The 15002-nt window shown below is 41.9% G+C and overlaps 1 protein-coding gene across 1 annotated transcript in view; it reads left to right on the top strand.

Annotated features, from left to right (window-relative positions):
* fn1a (fibronectin 1a) overlaps nt 1-13897 on the top strand; it is a 36624-nt gene extending 22727 nt beyond the window's left edge. Inside the window, 28 exon segments of the mRNA XM_061691354.1 lie at nt 497-665; nt 740-826; nt 935-1126; nt 2214-2486; nt 2577-2691; nt 3660-3736; nt 3831-3920; nt 4071-4337; nt 4429-4545; nt 5171-5335; nt 5464-5619; nt 5733-5846; nt 5944-6213; nt 6469-6680; nt 6950-7037; nt 7252-7434; nt 7582-7671; nt 7828-8019; nt 8115-8204; nt 9124-9232; nt 9360-9579; nt 9667-9837; nt 10348-10486; nt 10589-10756; nt 11496-11621; nt 12057-12163; nt 12259-12378; nt 12980-13897. Of these exon segments, the coding sequence (XP_061547338.1) occupies nt 497-665; nt 740-826; nt 935-1126; nt 2214-2486; nt 2577-2691; nt 3660-3736; nt 3831-3920; nt 4071-4337; nt 4429-4545; nt 5171-5335; nt 5464-5619; nt 5733-5846; nt 5944-6213; nt 6469-6680; nt 6950-7037; nt 7252-7434; nt 7582-7671; nt 7828-8019; nt 8115-8204; nt 9124-9232; nt 9360-9579; nt 9667-9837; nt 10348-10486; nt 10589-10756; nt 11496-11621; nt 12057-12163; nt 12259-12378; nt 12980-13048 (4176 nt within the window). The 3' untranslated portion in view covers nt 13049-13897.
* Nucleotides 13898-15002: the final 1105 nt, after the last annotated feature.

Consider the following 15002-nt stretch of genomic DNA (forward strand, 5'->3'; position numbering starts at 1 on the left):
CATCCTCTGTGAAAACGGCCCTTATTACTGCAGCTTACTGAGTGAGTCATTTGTGAAAGTCATCCTCGTGTGTGTCTGGATGTTTGTATTATACTGCCCACTGCCAAGGTATGCACACCGGAATGAGCACAATATGGGGCTGGGACAAATTTACGTCATGTTCAATTTATTACAATGGGAAAAGATGTTTTGAAATACGAGTGTTTTGAGTTACAAGCGGTCACAGAACAAATTCAACTTCCACAAGTTAAGGCACCATAGTTAAAATGCTTCTATTACGGATGGTTAAATAGAACAGCAGTCCCTTAGTAACACGGGAACTCCAGACCTCTGGGAATGATCGGAGTGGTCCAAATATGTCACACGAGTGATGAGAATGCTCTGTACTTTGTCCTTATTCTTGGGAAAACATTGGCCTCTGACCTTTGCCTGCTGTATACGAATGCATGTCGGTTGCTCTTCTGTGCCGTGCTGACCGTGCCTTCATCTATCTCAGTTGACAGTGCGCCCCAGTCAGGGCGGAGAAGCCCCTCGAGACGTGACCTCAGACTCAGGAAGCATTTACATATCCGGTCTGACTCCCGGGGTGGAATATACCTACAGTGTGCAACCAGTCATTAACGGCCAAGAACAAGGAGCCCAAATTACTCGGCGTGTCGTCACACGTAAGTAGAAACCACCAAATATTCCATTCTATGTTCTTTCTTTACTGTATAATTTATTTTACTTTTCTTGCCAGCTCTGTCACCTCCCACTGAACTCCACCTGGACTCCAACTCAGGCACTGGAGATATTACTGTCCAGTGGAATGGAGCGAGTACACCAGGTACACAGAAGACCCATATGTGCATGAAGAGAAATTATAGTTACAGCGATAAACCTACAAAAAAATGTTAATCCACCGCCTCTTTCTTCCCAATATCTCCAAACCAAGACATCACTGGCTATAGAGTAACATGTGCTCCCACAAATGGGCAGCAAGGAAACAGTGTGGAGGAGTTTGTGAAAGCTGGAGAGAACTCTTGTACCCTTGAGAATCTCAGTCCAGGAGTGGAGTACAACATCAGCGTTTTTACGGTTAAGGATGACATGGAGAGTGTTCCAGTCTCAACAACCATCACTCCAGGTGAGTTGTAGTCACGATGGGGACTAGCACTTAAAATGGGAATTAGGTGACCCACAACTTTCATGCGACCATTTTACATATTTGCATTGTGAGTTCGGAGTTGTTTCTGTGATTTGACCCCTTCTGCTGATCAACTTCTACAGTATCAAGTTGAAAGTTAGTATGTTTGGCATTGACTTTCAATAATTAAGAGATACTAGCTATACTGCTCCTATAAACTAACTACAGTTCCCATAATAACAATACCAAACAGTACCAAAACTGTTTTGTTACACTAATGCTTATTGTAGACCTTCACTGATAAAGGATTATTTGTAGATGTATTATACGGTGCTTTACAATTTTATTAGACCACCACCTAATGCAAGGTCAAAATATTTGTTTTATGTTTTTCCTCAGTGAAATTGAAAGCGTCTGCATTAAAGCACTTGTGTGAATATCACCGTAAGGTGCCTTTCCCCATTTCACCCCCCAAAAGATTTTCCATTGAACGTCATATTTCTTATATTAAGTAGATCCACTTTTTTGTATGTACTATCCACTGTTTCAGCCTCCGTTGAAGAAAGACAAAATGCTTGCGGTAATGTCACGCAAAACATCAGAGGGTTTTCTTCAAGGGGCAGTTACCCCATAATGACGGGGTGGGCAGCAATTTAAGGGACACATGCAAAATGTTCAGTATGATTATGGAAATAAAGTATTCATGATAAAGATGACAAATTTTATCAAATAACTTGCAAAACCATGTTAAAAAAAACATTTCATATCCACTTACCAAAGTCAGTCTTGTGATATTGACCCACTTGACTGGATTGTCTTTATATAAGGTGGTCTAATAAATGAAAGCACTATATATATATAATTATCTTCCATTGGTGCGATATGTTGAATACATATTTCACTATACTGGAAGTGGACTAGTTTTGGCTCCTATCTTGACCATTGCCTCTTTTGCCTTTTTGTCTTTGTACTCATCCACTTCCTTTCCCTCATGATCAACCACTTCTCTTTTCCCCGACTCCATCTTCTGTTTGTCTGCGGTTCTTTTCGTGGTGTCTTGTTTTCCCCCCCTCCCCTCAAACCACAGACGTGCCTCAGTTGACCGACCTCAGCTTCGATGATGTTAGTGACACCACGATAAGTCTTCGCTGGTCTCCACTCAACACCACAGCCGTCACTGGTTACAGGATCACAGTGATGGCGGCAGGTGAGAGTGTGCCCATCTTCCAAGACATGGTTATGCCAACGACCGGACATTATACGGTCTACGGTTTGGAACCTGGTATCGACTACGACATTACCGTGATCACCGTGACAGAGAATGGAGAGAGTGAACCCACCATGGTCACACAACAGACTTGTAAGTAAAAGCACGCACAACACTTTTGTTCGCTTGAACTTAATATCATGAGAGCCAACACAAGATCTGTTTCTCCTCTGTTTTCCATAGCTGTGCCGGCCCCCACTGATCTTGGCTTTGGCCAGGTAGGGCCAGACCATATAGAAGTCACATGGGTCTCACCACGTGTCCCCAACACGGCTAACATCGACAACTTCCTCATTAGGTTTGAACGTTAAATGCTCTTAACGCTCAGTGTGGCTTATTTTTTACTTACGGTATCGGCCCTGTAAAGTGAATTCAGAGGTTTGTTTCTGAATGCATTATACATGTTTTAAATATTTGATGAAAATGTGCAAAGACTGAAAACTCTGTAGTACTCATTTTGGAGATATAGCATTGAACTGCTTTTTAAATTTTTTTTTTTTTTTTTTTTACTCTTTTCAGCTTTCCTGTTTTTTTTTTGTTTTTTGTTTTTTTGGCGTGGCTAAAACGGAGCTCAGCAATGCACTTCGGCATGGCCATGTGTCGTCCATCCCTCACTACATGAGAACTTGAGCGCCTTTGTTCGCATTGACTGCTATCGGGCGAAATTGCGTCGTGCAGTTAGCTAGCTAGCTATGCCTAGACAATAAAAATACATCTTCCCTTCGGATAGTCCGCTGTCGTGACTGCTTTAGAGCGCCTAGTTGTTTGTCAATAGTATGGGCACGTCATGGAGAGGCGACGCAAGACTGATGTAAAAAATAAATTAAATTAAAGTCCAACTTGGAGTCCAACATGGGGCTTTGTGCTGGTGTGGCCGCTTTGGAGTGCCTCGTTGTCATGGGGTGGAAAGGCCCCGTGGCGACACAGTGGCTTGAAGCAGATATATTTTCAAAGCTCAAACATGCAGTTTAGGCATAAGAAAAATGCTATATGAAGCATCCATTTTTCTAGGTCGTAGCTATTTGACTTGCAGTTGACAGTTAAGTAGGGCATGGTTTCATCACATTTAGCTGACACGCCCACAGTGTTCGAGAGCAGAGAGAATGGTTTGATTTTTCACAGTTTTGAGAATAATTTCTTTTTTCATTTTGCAGGGACTTTAAGTGTTTTTTAGAATTTTTTTTTTTTTTTACAGGGACTTTAAGTGTTGTACTGTAAAGTGTGTCCTTCCTGAATATGTCAGTGTCGGTCATGTTTTTTCTTTAGGTACCATCCCATTGACGACGATGATGACCTTACAGAAACCAGTGTAGATGGCACAATGAACAATGTTGTGCTGAGGAGTAAGTTGGAACAAAAGCAATCAATATGCTGGAATGTACAACCTCACAATGGAAAGTATTTTTTTTTTTCAACATTGGTTTCCCATCTGGGCAGATTTGCTGCCAAACACAGAGTATCTGGTGAGCGTGGTGTGCGTTTATGAACACCAAGAGAGCTCGCCCCTTGTCGGGACCCACAAAACAAGTGAGTCTTACTTGGCCTAATTGACTTTTATTTGATCCTTTAGCATTTCACTCACTCACGGCATTTCTCAGTATTGACACAATGTATTTTAATTGAATTAATGATACAATTCTAATTTGACCTTTTTGTGTCCATCCCAACCTTCCTCAGCTCTCGATTCCCCAGTAGCTCTGCGTTTCTCTGAGATCTTCACCACCTCATTCACCATTCACTGGCTGGCTCCCCAGAGCAAAATCACAGGCTATCGCATCCGTTACCAGATGGCCAGCGGTGGAAGAACCAAGGACGAGAGACTACCCCCTTCGAGGAACCACTTCACCCTGACAGGACTGGCTCCAGATACTGCTTACCTGGTTAACATCTATGCAGTTAGCGGGACACAGGAGAGCCTGCCACTCAGTGGGAATCAGAAGACAAGTATGAAATCAAGTTGTTCTCATCATATTAATGTATGACACTAATACTGAATTGGCTAATGATTTGATCTGTTTTGGGGATTTCTCTCTAGTTTCTGATGCTCCTACAGACCTGGAGGTTCTCGACTCCACCCCCACCAGCATCACTATCCGATGGGATTCCCCTCCTGTCACTGTGCGCTACTACAGAATCACTCATGGCGAGACAGGTAACTCAATACTGGCTTTAAAAGAATTTTCATGAAATTTCATAGAAAACACCATAAAATAGGGTCTTTCTTTCTTACTTTCATCTACATACATACTGTATCTTCGCCGCTGGGCTGAAAATCCATGTCCAAATGTGGTCAATTTAATATTTTTCACAAATCAATATTATTGTTCTGTCCCCACATCATCTGTTATTTTTACACATTATTAACCCATTTTAAAGTGTTGAACATAGCTTGAGAACAAATCTATTAATTCTCTTGAAAACGAAGTTTCTGAAGTATTGGAGGAGCCGTGTAGCATTATGTCGCCTCAAGATTAAAAGTGCGGATGGTTTTTAAACAATAACGAGTGAAAATAGTTAGGTTAGATACACTCCAGTAATCCTGTTTTGTTCAAATGGATAACTGTAATGCTTCGCTGCAGAAGTGAGCTTGTCAGTCATGAAGGTAAATTGCGTGCTTAAAGATGATCTTTGACTTACTGTATGTTCACCATACCACCAGTCCTAGTCTCTAAATGAGAACACCTAACTGAACTGCAATTTAAGTCTGCAAATGTAGTCAAAACATCAATGTGTGTGACTTCCCAGTTAACCTTCTCATCGATTTTCTCTTAATTCAGGAGGCCACAGTAATCCTAAGGAGTTCACCGTGCCTGGTTCTCAGTCAACTGCCACAATCTCTAACCTGCAGCCTGGTACCGACTACACTATCACTGTCTATGCTGTAACGGGCAGAGGGGACAGCCCTGCATCCAGCACTCCCATCTATGTCACACACAAGACAGGTACACCAGCACAGAGACGCTCGTAGAGTACATGTGTTGTTGGAACCAAAAACAGTCACCTACTTCTTCCATTCCTCTGACATTGTTCCCTTCCTCATCTTTCTTTCCTCCTTCATTTGTCGTTTCAGGAGTCGACTCTCCTTCTGACATGGAGGTGATGGATGTTAATGACAACAGTGTCACCGTGAGGTGGAGCCCGGCTCAGGGCCCAGTCAAGGGATACAGGGTGACCGGGGTCCCCAGAAATGGACAGGGCTCATCTTTCACTGAAGTGGTGGCTCCAGGTAACATCGCGTTGTTGTTGTTGTGTTTTTATTTGTGAGTTTGACTAGTTAATTTGTCGAATTTTGTCGAATTTCCTGATTGTCATTTTCTTCACCTGCTTTTGCTCATCCAGACCAAACAGAGATGACTTTCTCCGGCCTGATGCCCACAGTCGAGTACACCTTTAGTGTTTATGCTCTGGGACAAGACGGCGAGAGTTCTCCACTGGTGGTGAATGCTATAACAAGTAAGGGATTTCCTTGTCTACCAAAAAAAACAATTTCTACTACAATTTTATTGCTACCTTTCATCATGTCTGTTTGAACATTTTCACAAATTTGTAGATGTCGACCGTCCCAAGGACCTGACCTTCTCGGACATTGACTCCACCTCTCTACGGATCAACTGGGACAGTCCCGATGGAATTGTTACAGCTTACCGGGTCTTTTATTCCAGCTCTGAGGAGGGTGAAAGAGAGCTGCGACCTTCTCCTCGGGGAGATGCCGAGTCCGCCCTTATCTATGGCCTGCAGCCAGGCACTGAATACACTGTGAAGGTCATCGCCTTGCATGACGACACGGCCAGCACAGCACTGGTTGGAACTCAAGCTACAGGTTTGTGATTTTAATTATTTGCATTTAGAAGCCACAGCATGTGTTTTGAGATTAAATATACTGATATGTTTAGGTTTTAATTCTGTGCAATGCCTTTGTTCTACCCTGACCATTTATTGTGTTATCAATCAGCTGTTGGTTTCCAATTTTTGATTGGCCCATATAAAATTTCACACTCTCATCTCTCGTAATTCATGTAGAAACTTTATTCTGTTGCACCGACCTGACACTTTTTTTCCCACTCTTTCAACACAGGGATCTCACCCCCAACCAACCTGCAGTTCTTCCAGGTTGGGCCCACATCCTTCATCATGCATTGGGCAATGCCGGGTCAAGAAAACAGAGTAACTGGCCAGGCGGGTCTCACAGGCTACCGTGTTGTCGTGAACCCTAAAAGCAAAAGCGGACCCACCAAGGAGATGAATCTGGCTCCAGACACAACAAAGGCGCACATCACTGGACTCATGGTGATTGTCTAATATATGAAAGTAGAAAACATGGAGAATCATTAAAGCATAAAAAATAGCTTCAGACTTCTAATACCTACAATGAATTGTTAATGTCCCAATGTTGTCTGCTATTTCCAATATGTAAAAGTAGCGTTTGTGTTAGAACTAAATTAATGGTAAAGTAATTATGCATGCATGTACTGTCAGAACACTACATTCAAAGCAAAGTTATGTCCATTACAGTGTCAAATCTGACCTTATCGTTCCTACCGTCTCTCTTCTTCCAGGTTGCAACTACTTATGATGTACATGTATATGCCTTGAAAAACTCCCTAACGAGTCGGCCAGTCCAAGGAGAGGTTACCACACTGGAGAGTGAGTTTAGTTCAAACATTGTTTCAAGCAGACAAATAAACACATTTATGAAGCTTGAAAAACAACATCCATTTGTAGGAGAAACTTTGCCTTATGCAGTTCCTGCGTTACGTTAAAAAAAACATTGTTGTGTTTATCCAAAGCCGAAAAAAATTCCTCTTTCCCTCTCTGTCGCTCATCATTTCTCTGACCTTATTTTTCCATCGTATTCAAGATATCAGCCCCCCTCGTCGTGTGCGCATCTCTGACGTCAACGACTCGTCCATTACTCTGACCTGGCGCTCCAAGACGGATGTCATCTCGGGCTTCCTGGTTGAAGCCACTCCTACTTCCTCTACTAGCTTCACACCCATTCAGAGGACCATTGGTGCCGACTCGCGCTCGTATACTATCACAGGTACGCTGATATTAGAAGTTAGATATGCAAAGACAGTGCTCCCTTACGTCCAATAAGTGGAGAGTAATCCTCACCTCTGAGCCACAGCAGCACCATTAAAAATACACAAATTGGTTCTTCGTGTCTTTGTCTATCTGTACACTACAGGGCTGGAGCCAGGTACTACTTATAAGATCAACATCTATACACTGAAAGGAAATGGCCGTAGTGCACCTCTTACTCTCACCGCCTCCACAGGTAAGCATCACTCATGATTCTGTAGCTACACTTATGAATGGTGTTTTAACTTAAGCCCAAATAATTTTAGTATTGACTGGAGCACATATAAGTCATTCCAGCGGTGGGTGATGAGCTTCTATTTATTACATGTACTTACATGTCTGTCTTCTTCAGCCAAACCGGTGGTCAGCCCTCCCACCAATATCCAGTTTACTACCCTGAACCCCACCAGCATCTCCTTTTCATGGGAGCGTTCCCGCAGTCCGGGTGTTACTGGCTATTATGTAACCTTCGAACAAGCCGGGGGTTTGCCTCAAGAAGTCATCCCCAGACCCCACTCAAGCCAGACCTACGCCATGATCAACGGTCAGTGTGGGAAGTGATTGTGATTGAACTCACACCATAGACAAACAAGACCATAAAAATGGGACACTAATATTATATTGGAAATCTGCTCACAGGTCTGAAACCAGGAAAAGAATATGTCATCAAGATTGTTGCCCTACAAAATACTTTAAGAAGCATTCCTCTCATGGGCAAAGCCAGAACCCGTAAGTGTCACCACTCATCCACACGCAATTGTAGATGCCCCGATGCATGCAAGCTTCCCAAGTAGTGCTGAAACGATTACTCAAATAACCCAAAATGTCGCTTAGGAAGAAAGTCAAAGTAAAATCTCTGCCTCGAAGCTTCGCAGTGATCATTTTTTTCACATAGGTAAATGCACCACTTTGTATAGAAATAAGTTGGCACGATGGCGGCCAGCCAGGAGCAAAGACTGTGTAAAAGACAGAGAATGTCCTAATTTTGGGATCATTTCACACTTGAAAACGATCACCAACACGTTAGCTCATTTAAAATATCCTCCTACTGCTAGTTACAACGTATTGTTATGCCCCTACAAGTGGACAAGGACAGACATGGCCGCCGGTGCACTTTCAATCGCTTTATTGAAAACAAAATAAATATGAAATAATAAACATTCATAACTGCCGCCCGGACTGGTCTACGTTTAGCCAGTTAATAGCCCGCCACTAGCCTGAGCTCACAACAGTCAACTCTACAGTCTTATTCGATGACTCCCATGTCACTCACCAGGCCAGGCCCCACATTTTAAAGCCACACACACTCAAAGTCACAGATATTATACCGTGCCATAATAAGAATAATCGATTCTAAAAAATATTTGATACCTCCAGCCATACTTCTAAGTTTTCCATGTAATTTTACATTGTTCCTTTACATTTTAACATTAAAATAGGCATCCAAAAAGAAGAAATAATTTTCATCAACAGTTTAGTTTGTTTAGTCAGTTTGTTACTGACTAAACATGTTGGTGAACTCTGCAGTTTATAGTGCAGGATTTCCTGTCCGACCACTGTGCAAACACTGTCTGCAGTAAATTTGAGTTGGACTCAATGTAGATTTGTATTTTCTTTTTTGACTTTACTTTATACTGTGTTCAACCAGAGCCAGCTCCTACTCATTCTCTATTGGTCCCCGAGCTGCCTCAGCTTCCTGTTTCTCACCGACCCACCACTGACATCTTGGACGTTCCAGAGTCCTTCAATGACAAGATGTATGAATTTGTAGAATCACTTAAAAACATCCCGAATGTCCATGAAGTCAGAAGGATAAAGGAAGACATTTGTGGACATGTTCTCCTGCCTTGGTCTCTCACCCCTATTTTTTTGTTTTGCATTTAGCTTCGACTCCAACCACGTCCACTTGGCTGGTACGAGTGGCCAGAGCCGGCCAGGACAGCAGGGGCAGCACATCTACACGGAGTATCAGAGCCTGCGTCCTAATAACGGACTTCACGGCCCCCATAGTGGACCCGAAGAAGGCCAGGGGCCAATTCTGAGAGAACCTCTTGTCTACATTCCCGTGGCAGGTCCTGATGGAAACAGAGTACCCTTAGTCAAGGTGTGTTGACTTATACTGTACATTTCGGTCTTCGACCCATTAGCTGCGACCTCAATCAGTGTGTTCAACGTGTCTTTCATTGGGCAGGTCAGCGAAACACCTCTGGCAGGGCTTGCGTTTGGTTTCCCTGACAACGGGACAGAGCTGCCCCAAGAAGCGCAGACCATCACAACCATCTCTTGGCAACCAATCCCGCACACCTCAGAGTACGAGGTGTCATGTAATCCCATTACACACATGGAGGAACGAGGCTTTCAGGTAACAGAATACACGAATAGACCTTTTCACCATGACGTCACACGTACGTCATGGTAGCAAGAGACTTGAAAACAAACACTTCTATGTCATTTGAGTAAGACCGAGCGCTAAAGAAATAGGGTAAATGGCATAAATGATGAGTTTAGCCTTCTTATCTACCACCTTCGTTTGAATGTGTGAAGTGTCAGTGGAAAAGAACATGAGGTAAATTGCTTTGAAGCGAGACAAACGCCGGCTGTAATTTACATTTCAACAGGTGAAAAAAATAGACGTGGTGGACTGGAAATTCAGACATACTTAACATAATCGTTGCAGGACTGGCTAATTGATTGACTTTTTATTGCTCGAATTAATGGCACAGACAGGCTCATTTGATGCTGAAAGTGATAGGTGGTCCCAGTTCATCTTTTCTGGTCCTCAGAAGCACCCTGGCACCTATTGTTTACAAACATAATTAAAAGGTCTATAGGACAGCAACGCCAATGGTGAATGAGCTCTTCTTCCCCACAGATGCGTCTTCCTGGCACCTCTAACAGTGCCACTCTGATTGGACTGACATCAGGAGCCTCCTATAATGTGGTTGTGGAGGCCATGAGGGGTGGTGCTAAAGAGAAGGTGCTGGAGGAAGTTGTCACCGTTGGCAATGCAGGTACTAAAATCCAAAACGTTTCCTTCCAAATGATTGTGCAGAAGTATGTGATGGGATCAACTTATGTAAATCACATCCTTTGCTTATTTTGTTTCCTCTTAGTTCCAGGCGACATTCCCATTACCACCAACCGCGACGTGTGCTATGACACATTCACGCACACGTACCACGAGGTGGGCTCAGAATGGGAGCGCATGTCCGAGACCGGCTTCAAGCTGTGGTGCCGCTGCCTGGGTTTGGGCAGCGGCCATTTTAGGTGTGATTCATCTAGTGAGTGGCTTATTAACATCCATCCCAGCATGCTTTGCTAACAGGCGGCAACACTCCATGGAATTAAAAATTCCATGTGATTTAACCAATAAGGAATTTATAAAAAGGACTTCAGTTGTTGAAAACATGATAGAAAAGCATTTTTATTTATTTATTGATTGATTTGCATTCTGATACATCCATTTCACTGAAGCGACAGTCTTGTCAGACTCCTTGAAAATCTTCAAGGAGACGTTTTTCCTCACACATATAAATTCCTAAAAAGCTATGACGAAATGATGCCATAAAATTTTACAATTCTATGTGCTGCAGTTATGAGCTCTGAGCATAACATAACAAGCATAATAATAACAATTCCTACATTGGACACGTTTGTGAACAATCTGTACAGCAGGTTGCCACTGATTTCACGTATTCTCACAGTTGTGTCTGTCTGTCCATGTTGGCGTGTTTCTGCTCTGTGTGTAAAAATGACATTTTCATATGCGAGAGCAGAAGGCAATGGGTTCACTTCAGTTGTTTGTATTGTCCAAACAGCGAACATGACATTATCAAAAACTGAGCTTGTCATCCATCTCCAGATTAGCTGGAACCCGATCAACACGTCACTGTATTCCCAAAAATGCAAATTCATGCCCCGTGTTTTTAAACATGTGACTCCTTCTCAGTCCCTCACGTTGTATTTGTTGTTTTTTTTTTATCCTCTCGCTCCATCTTTCCCATAACTTTTCTCCTTCAGAGTGGTGCCACGATAACGGCAACAACTATCGCATTGGGGAGAAGTGGGATCGCCATGCCGAGAACGGTCACATGATGAGCTGCACCTGCCTGGGCAACGGCAAAGGAGAATTTAAATGTGAACCCCGTAAGTGTGGACACAGCAGACGCACACGGCCGTATATTAACACAGGCGTTAGTTTGTAATATTAGATCTATGTTTGATTTTTTCAAAATGAGTAAAAATACTGTATATCAACCTACACTTTCTCAAAGAGTTTTCTCCCGCTCTATCGCGGTTAATTATTTGTACCACCGCTACATAGCATTTTTTTAAGCGTTCCTTTATTTATGGGGTTGTGTCTTGACTTACGAGTTTATTTACGGGGTTGTGTCTTGACTTACGAGTTTATTTCATTCTATGACCAACTCAAGACACAAAAAAGAAATCACTCTACAATGGCTCGTATCCCCCTGTAATACCCCCCACCCCAATGTGAGAAAAGGAAAGCCCAAGTACTTTAATGACTCATTAATGTTCCTCGTGATGTCAAATTAAATGTAAACAACTCTTTACAAACAGACGACTCCACGTGCTACGACAACGGCAAAATGTACCATGTTGGAAACCAGTGGCAGAAAGAATACCTGGGAGCCATTTGCACCTGCACCTGCTACGGCGGACAACAGGTGGGCTTCCGAGTGCCTCGCTCTAATTAAATTGTGCATATGGAGACTAAAGCTCTAGCTTGTGATTGTCGGCTGATTAATTTTAACAATCGCAGGGCTGGCGTTGTGAGAACTGCAGAAGGCCAGGAGGGCAGACCCACATGGAGGCTGATCTGCTTCAGCCTGTCCACTCCGATGTCTTTGACCGCTACAGAGAAAATGCCCTACGCAAACTGGTCAGTATCAAAACACAATTGTCAATACAAACAGTTCTTGTGATATATTTTTTTCACAAGATTTATTTCGATGATCCTTGTAGCTATCATTATATTGCAGTCATCCAATCAGAAAAGTTTCAAGTTTCAGTAGGTCCCAGACTTCTGCCAAAGGTTGATCGGTTGAAAAAAAAAAAAAAAAATAAGTGGAGTTCCGTAATAGCCAAGTATGTCAAAAACATACAAGGAATTTGTCTCCGGTAGTTGGAGCAGCTCTAGTACAACAACAGACGGTCAATTGACAGAGAATACTTTTGAGACATAAAGACATAAAAAAAAAAAATGCATAAATAAATAAAAGGTTGCCAAAAGTTTTTTTTGACAATTATGCAAAAAGATGCAGAGTCCTCTCGCAATTAGAGCAGTTAGAAATTACTAATAGAACAGTAGTCCGGTGCAATGACCTTTGAGCAAAGGGCGCCGAGACTTCAAGAAATGTATGCAGTTTAAAGTGAGATCATCCTATTTTCACTAATGTTACTTTTTGTGACATGTTTATAACGCATCACGATATCTTTGTCAAATAAACATATTTTCCCCCCCTTTTCTTCTCATGTTCCAGAACATTCAGTGTCCGATTGAATGTTTGAGTCCCGAACTGCTTGCGGATGCTCAAAGCCCCTCAAAGTAGAGACGAAAAGAAGAAGATGAAGCCAGCCGCCTTACAGCATCACTCCCACTTCAAGGACGACACCTCTTGACATTTCTACACCATCTGTGCCTTAAAGGTGTTCCCCTCAACATGTTAGTGCCTTAAGACTATTTCCCAGCAAACCTCTGTGCGTTTTTCCAGAGATCAAGATCCAGACTGCATTTTTGTGCCGGTTCTTCAGTCAAAGGAGATATTGTTGCGTTGGAATCCTTTTTGACACAAAGCTTTGATACATACAAACATAATGTACATAGACACAAACATAACATACAGTACTGTACTGTTGCACCAGGTCTTTTTCTCCTATATTTTTTAACATATCTTAACGTCACAAAAATGTTCCAATAAGTCGCAAAGGGTATGTCACGATTTTTGTTAGTGTCCTGAGTGTATTTCAAAATTTGACATTCGTTCTGCAATGAAAGGGATAGTGTCATATACTGCACTGCAGTTCCATTATTGGTGCCGGGAGGGCATTATATGACAGATGGAAAGGTCTTACTGTGGTAAATATTCAAGAATCCCAAGAACAAACTTTGTTTAAAAATAGATAAGCACTGCTAATTGTGAGATGCTATTAAAAGCCAAAGTTGACTGACCAAAAAGGAAAATGTTTAACCTGTCATTTGAAAATGCAGGTGATATGTATTTTCATTTCTGAATTGTTTGTGTTTCTTTTTTGTTTGTTTCTTTGTTTCTTTTATTTATCCCTTTTTATTCAGGCATTTTGTTCAATGCTATTTCAGGGTTGTACACTTTTTTTTTTTTTTAAATGGTTGGTGCCGAACTGAACTACTGTGGATCTTTTTAATAAACTGACAAATCCAACTTTGCTTGTTTTTTTCTTATTTTTCTGGGAGATGAAAAAAGTCCAGTGGATATTTTGGGATAGAGGTTTGGTGCAAAGTCCAAAACGTACAGCAATATAAGAACAATATATCAACATAACATTCACTTAGACGACAGATAATATCTTTGAAATGTAATAATCTGGCCTCGCTTTTTTGTTGTTGTTGTTTTTTGTGTGCCATAAAGGACCCTAAAATGTCTGTTTCAAACCTAAATGGTAGATTTTCTAGGCTCTAGAGACTTTTTTGTGTGTGTGGATCTAGTGGGGTACACACATATAGATTATCAGGTTATTACTCATTTCTAGACATACTTATTTGTATAACATGTAGTAAAATGTCATTCAGAACTCCGTAAGCAGGGTAAACCACTCATACAGACACACACTTGGCCTAATTTGAGCATTCTTCACCTCCTGATCAAAGTCAGCGAAGACCCGACAGTCAGATGTCTCTTAAAGGTTATTCTACTGTTACTACAAATACTACAACTACAAACTACTACTACAACAACTGCAAACTACCAGTTCTACTTCAAACTACTACTACTACTACTACTACTACAGGTGCATCTCAATAAATTGGAATATTGTAGGGGAGTTCATTGGATTTCAGCATTGCAATTCCAAAAGTGAAAATTAGAAATAAATAAAAAATAATACAAATTGTACAGTTTCATTCAGCCCAAGAAAAAAACTTTTCAGGCCAGTTCCATCCATCCATCCATCCATCCATCCATTTTGTGAATGGTTTATCCTCAGTAGGGTCGCGGGTGTGCTGGCGCCTATCTCAGCCAGAGGCGGGGGACACCTATATATGAGTTTTAAATTGAACTACAGAATTGCATGACGTTTTCTAATGATAATTTATTCAGACGCACCTACACAAACGACTATTAATTACCACAACTACAAACTCCGACGACATTGTGGCACCACGCTGCCACCCATAGGTCAGTCTTGGTACTGCAACTGATTTGTGTGCCGGTGTGTTGTTCAGAATCATCTCTGAGTACTACTCAGACTACACGCTATAAGAGCAGTAAGAACATACTATGCCTTTTCATCCAACGTTTTTTTTAAAAA

The sequence above is a fragment of the Phycodurus eques genome, chromosome 12 (genome assembly GCF_024500275.1).
Source record: "Phycodurus eques isolate BA_2022a chromosome 12, UOR_Pequ_1.1, whole genome shotgun sequence".
In the NCBI taxonomy this organism is placed as follows: domain Eukaryota; kingdom Metazoa; phylum Chordata; class Actinopteri; order Syngnathiformes; family Syngnathidae; genus Phycodurus; species Phycodurus eques.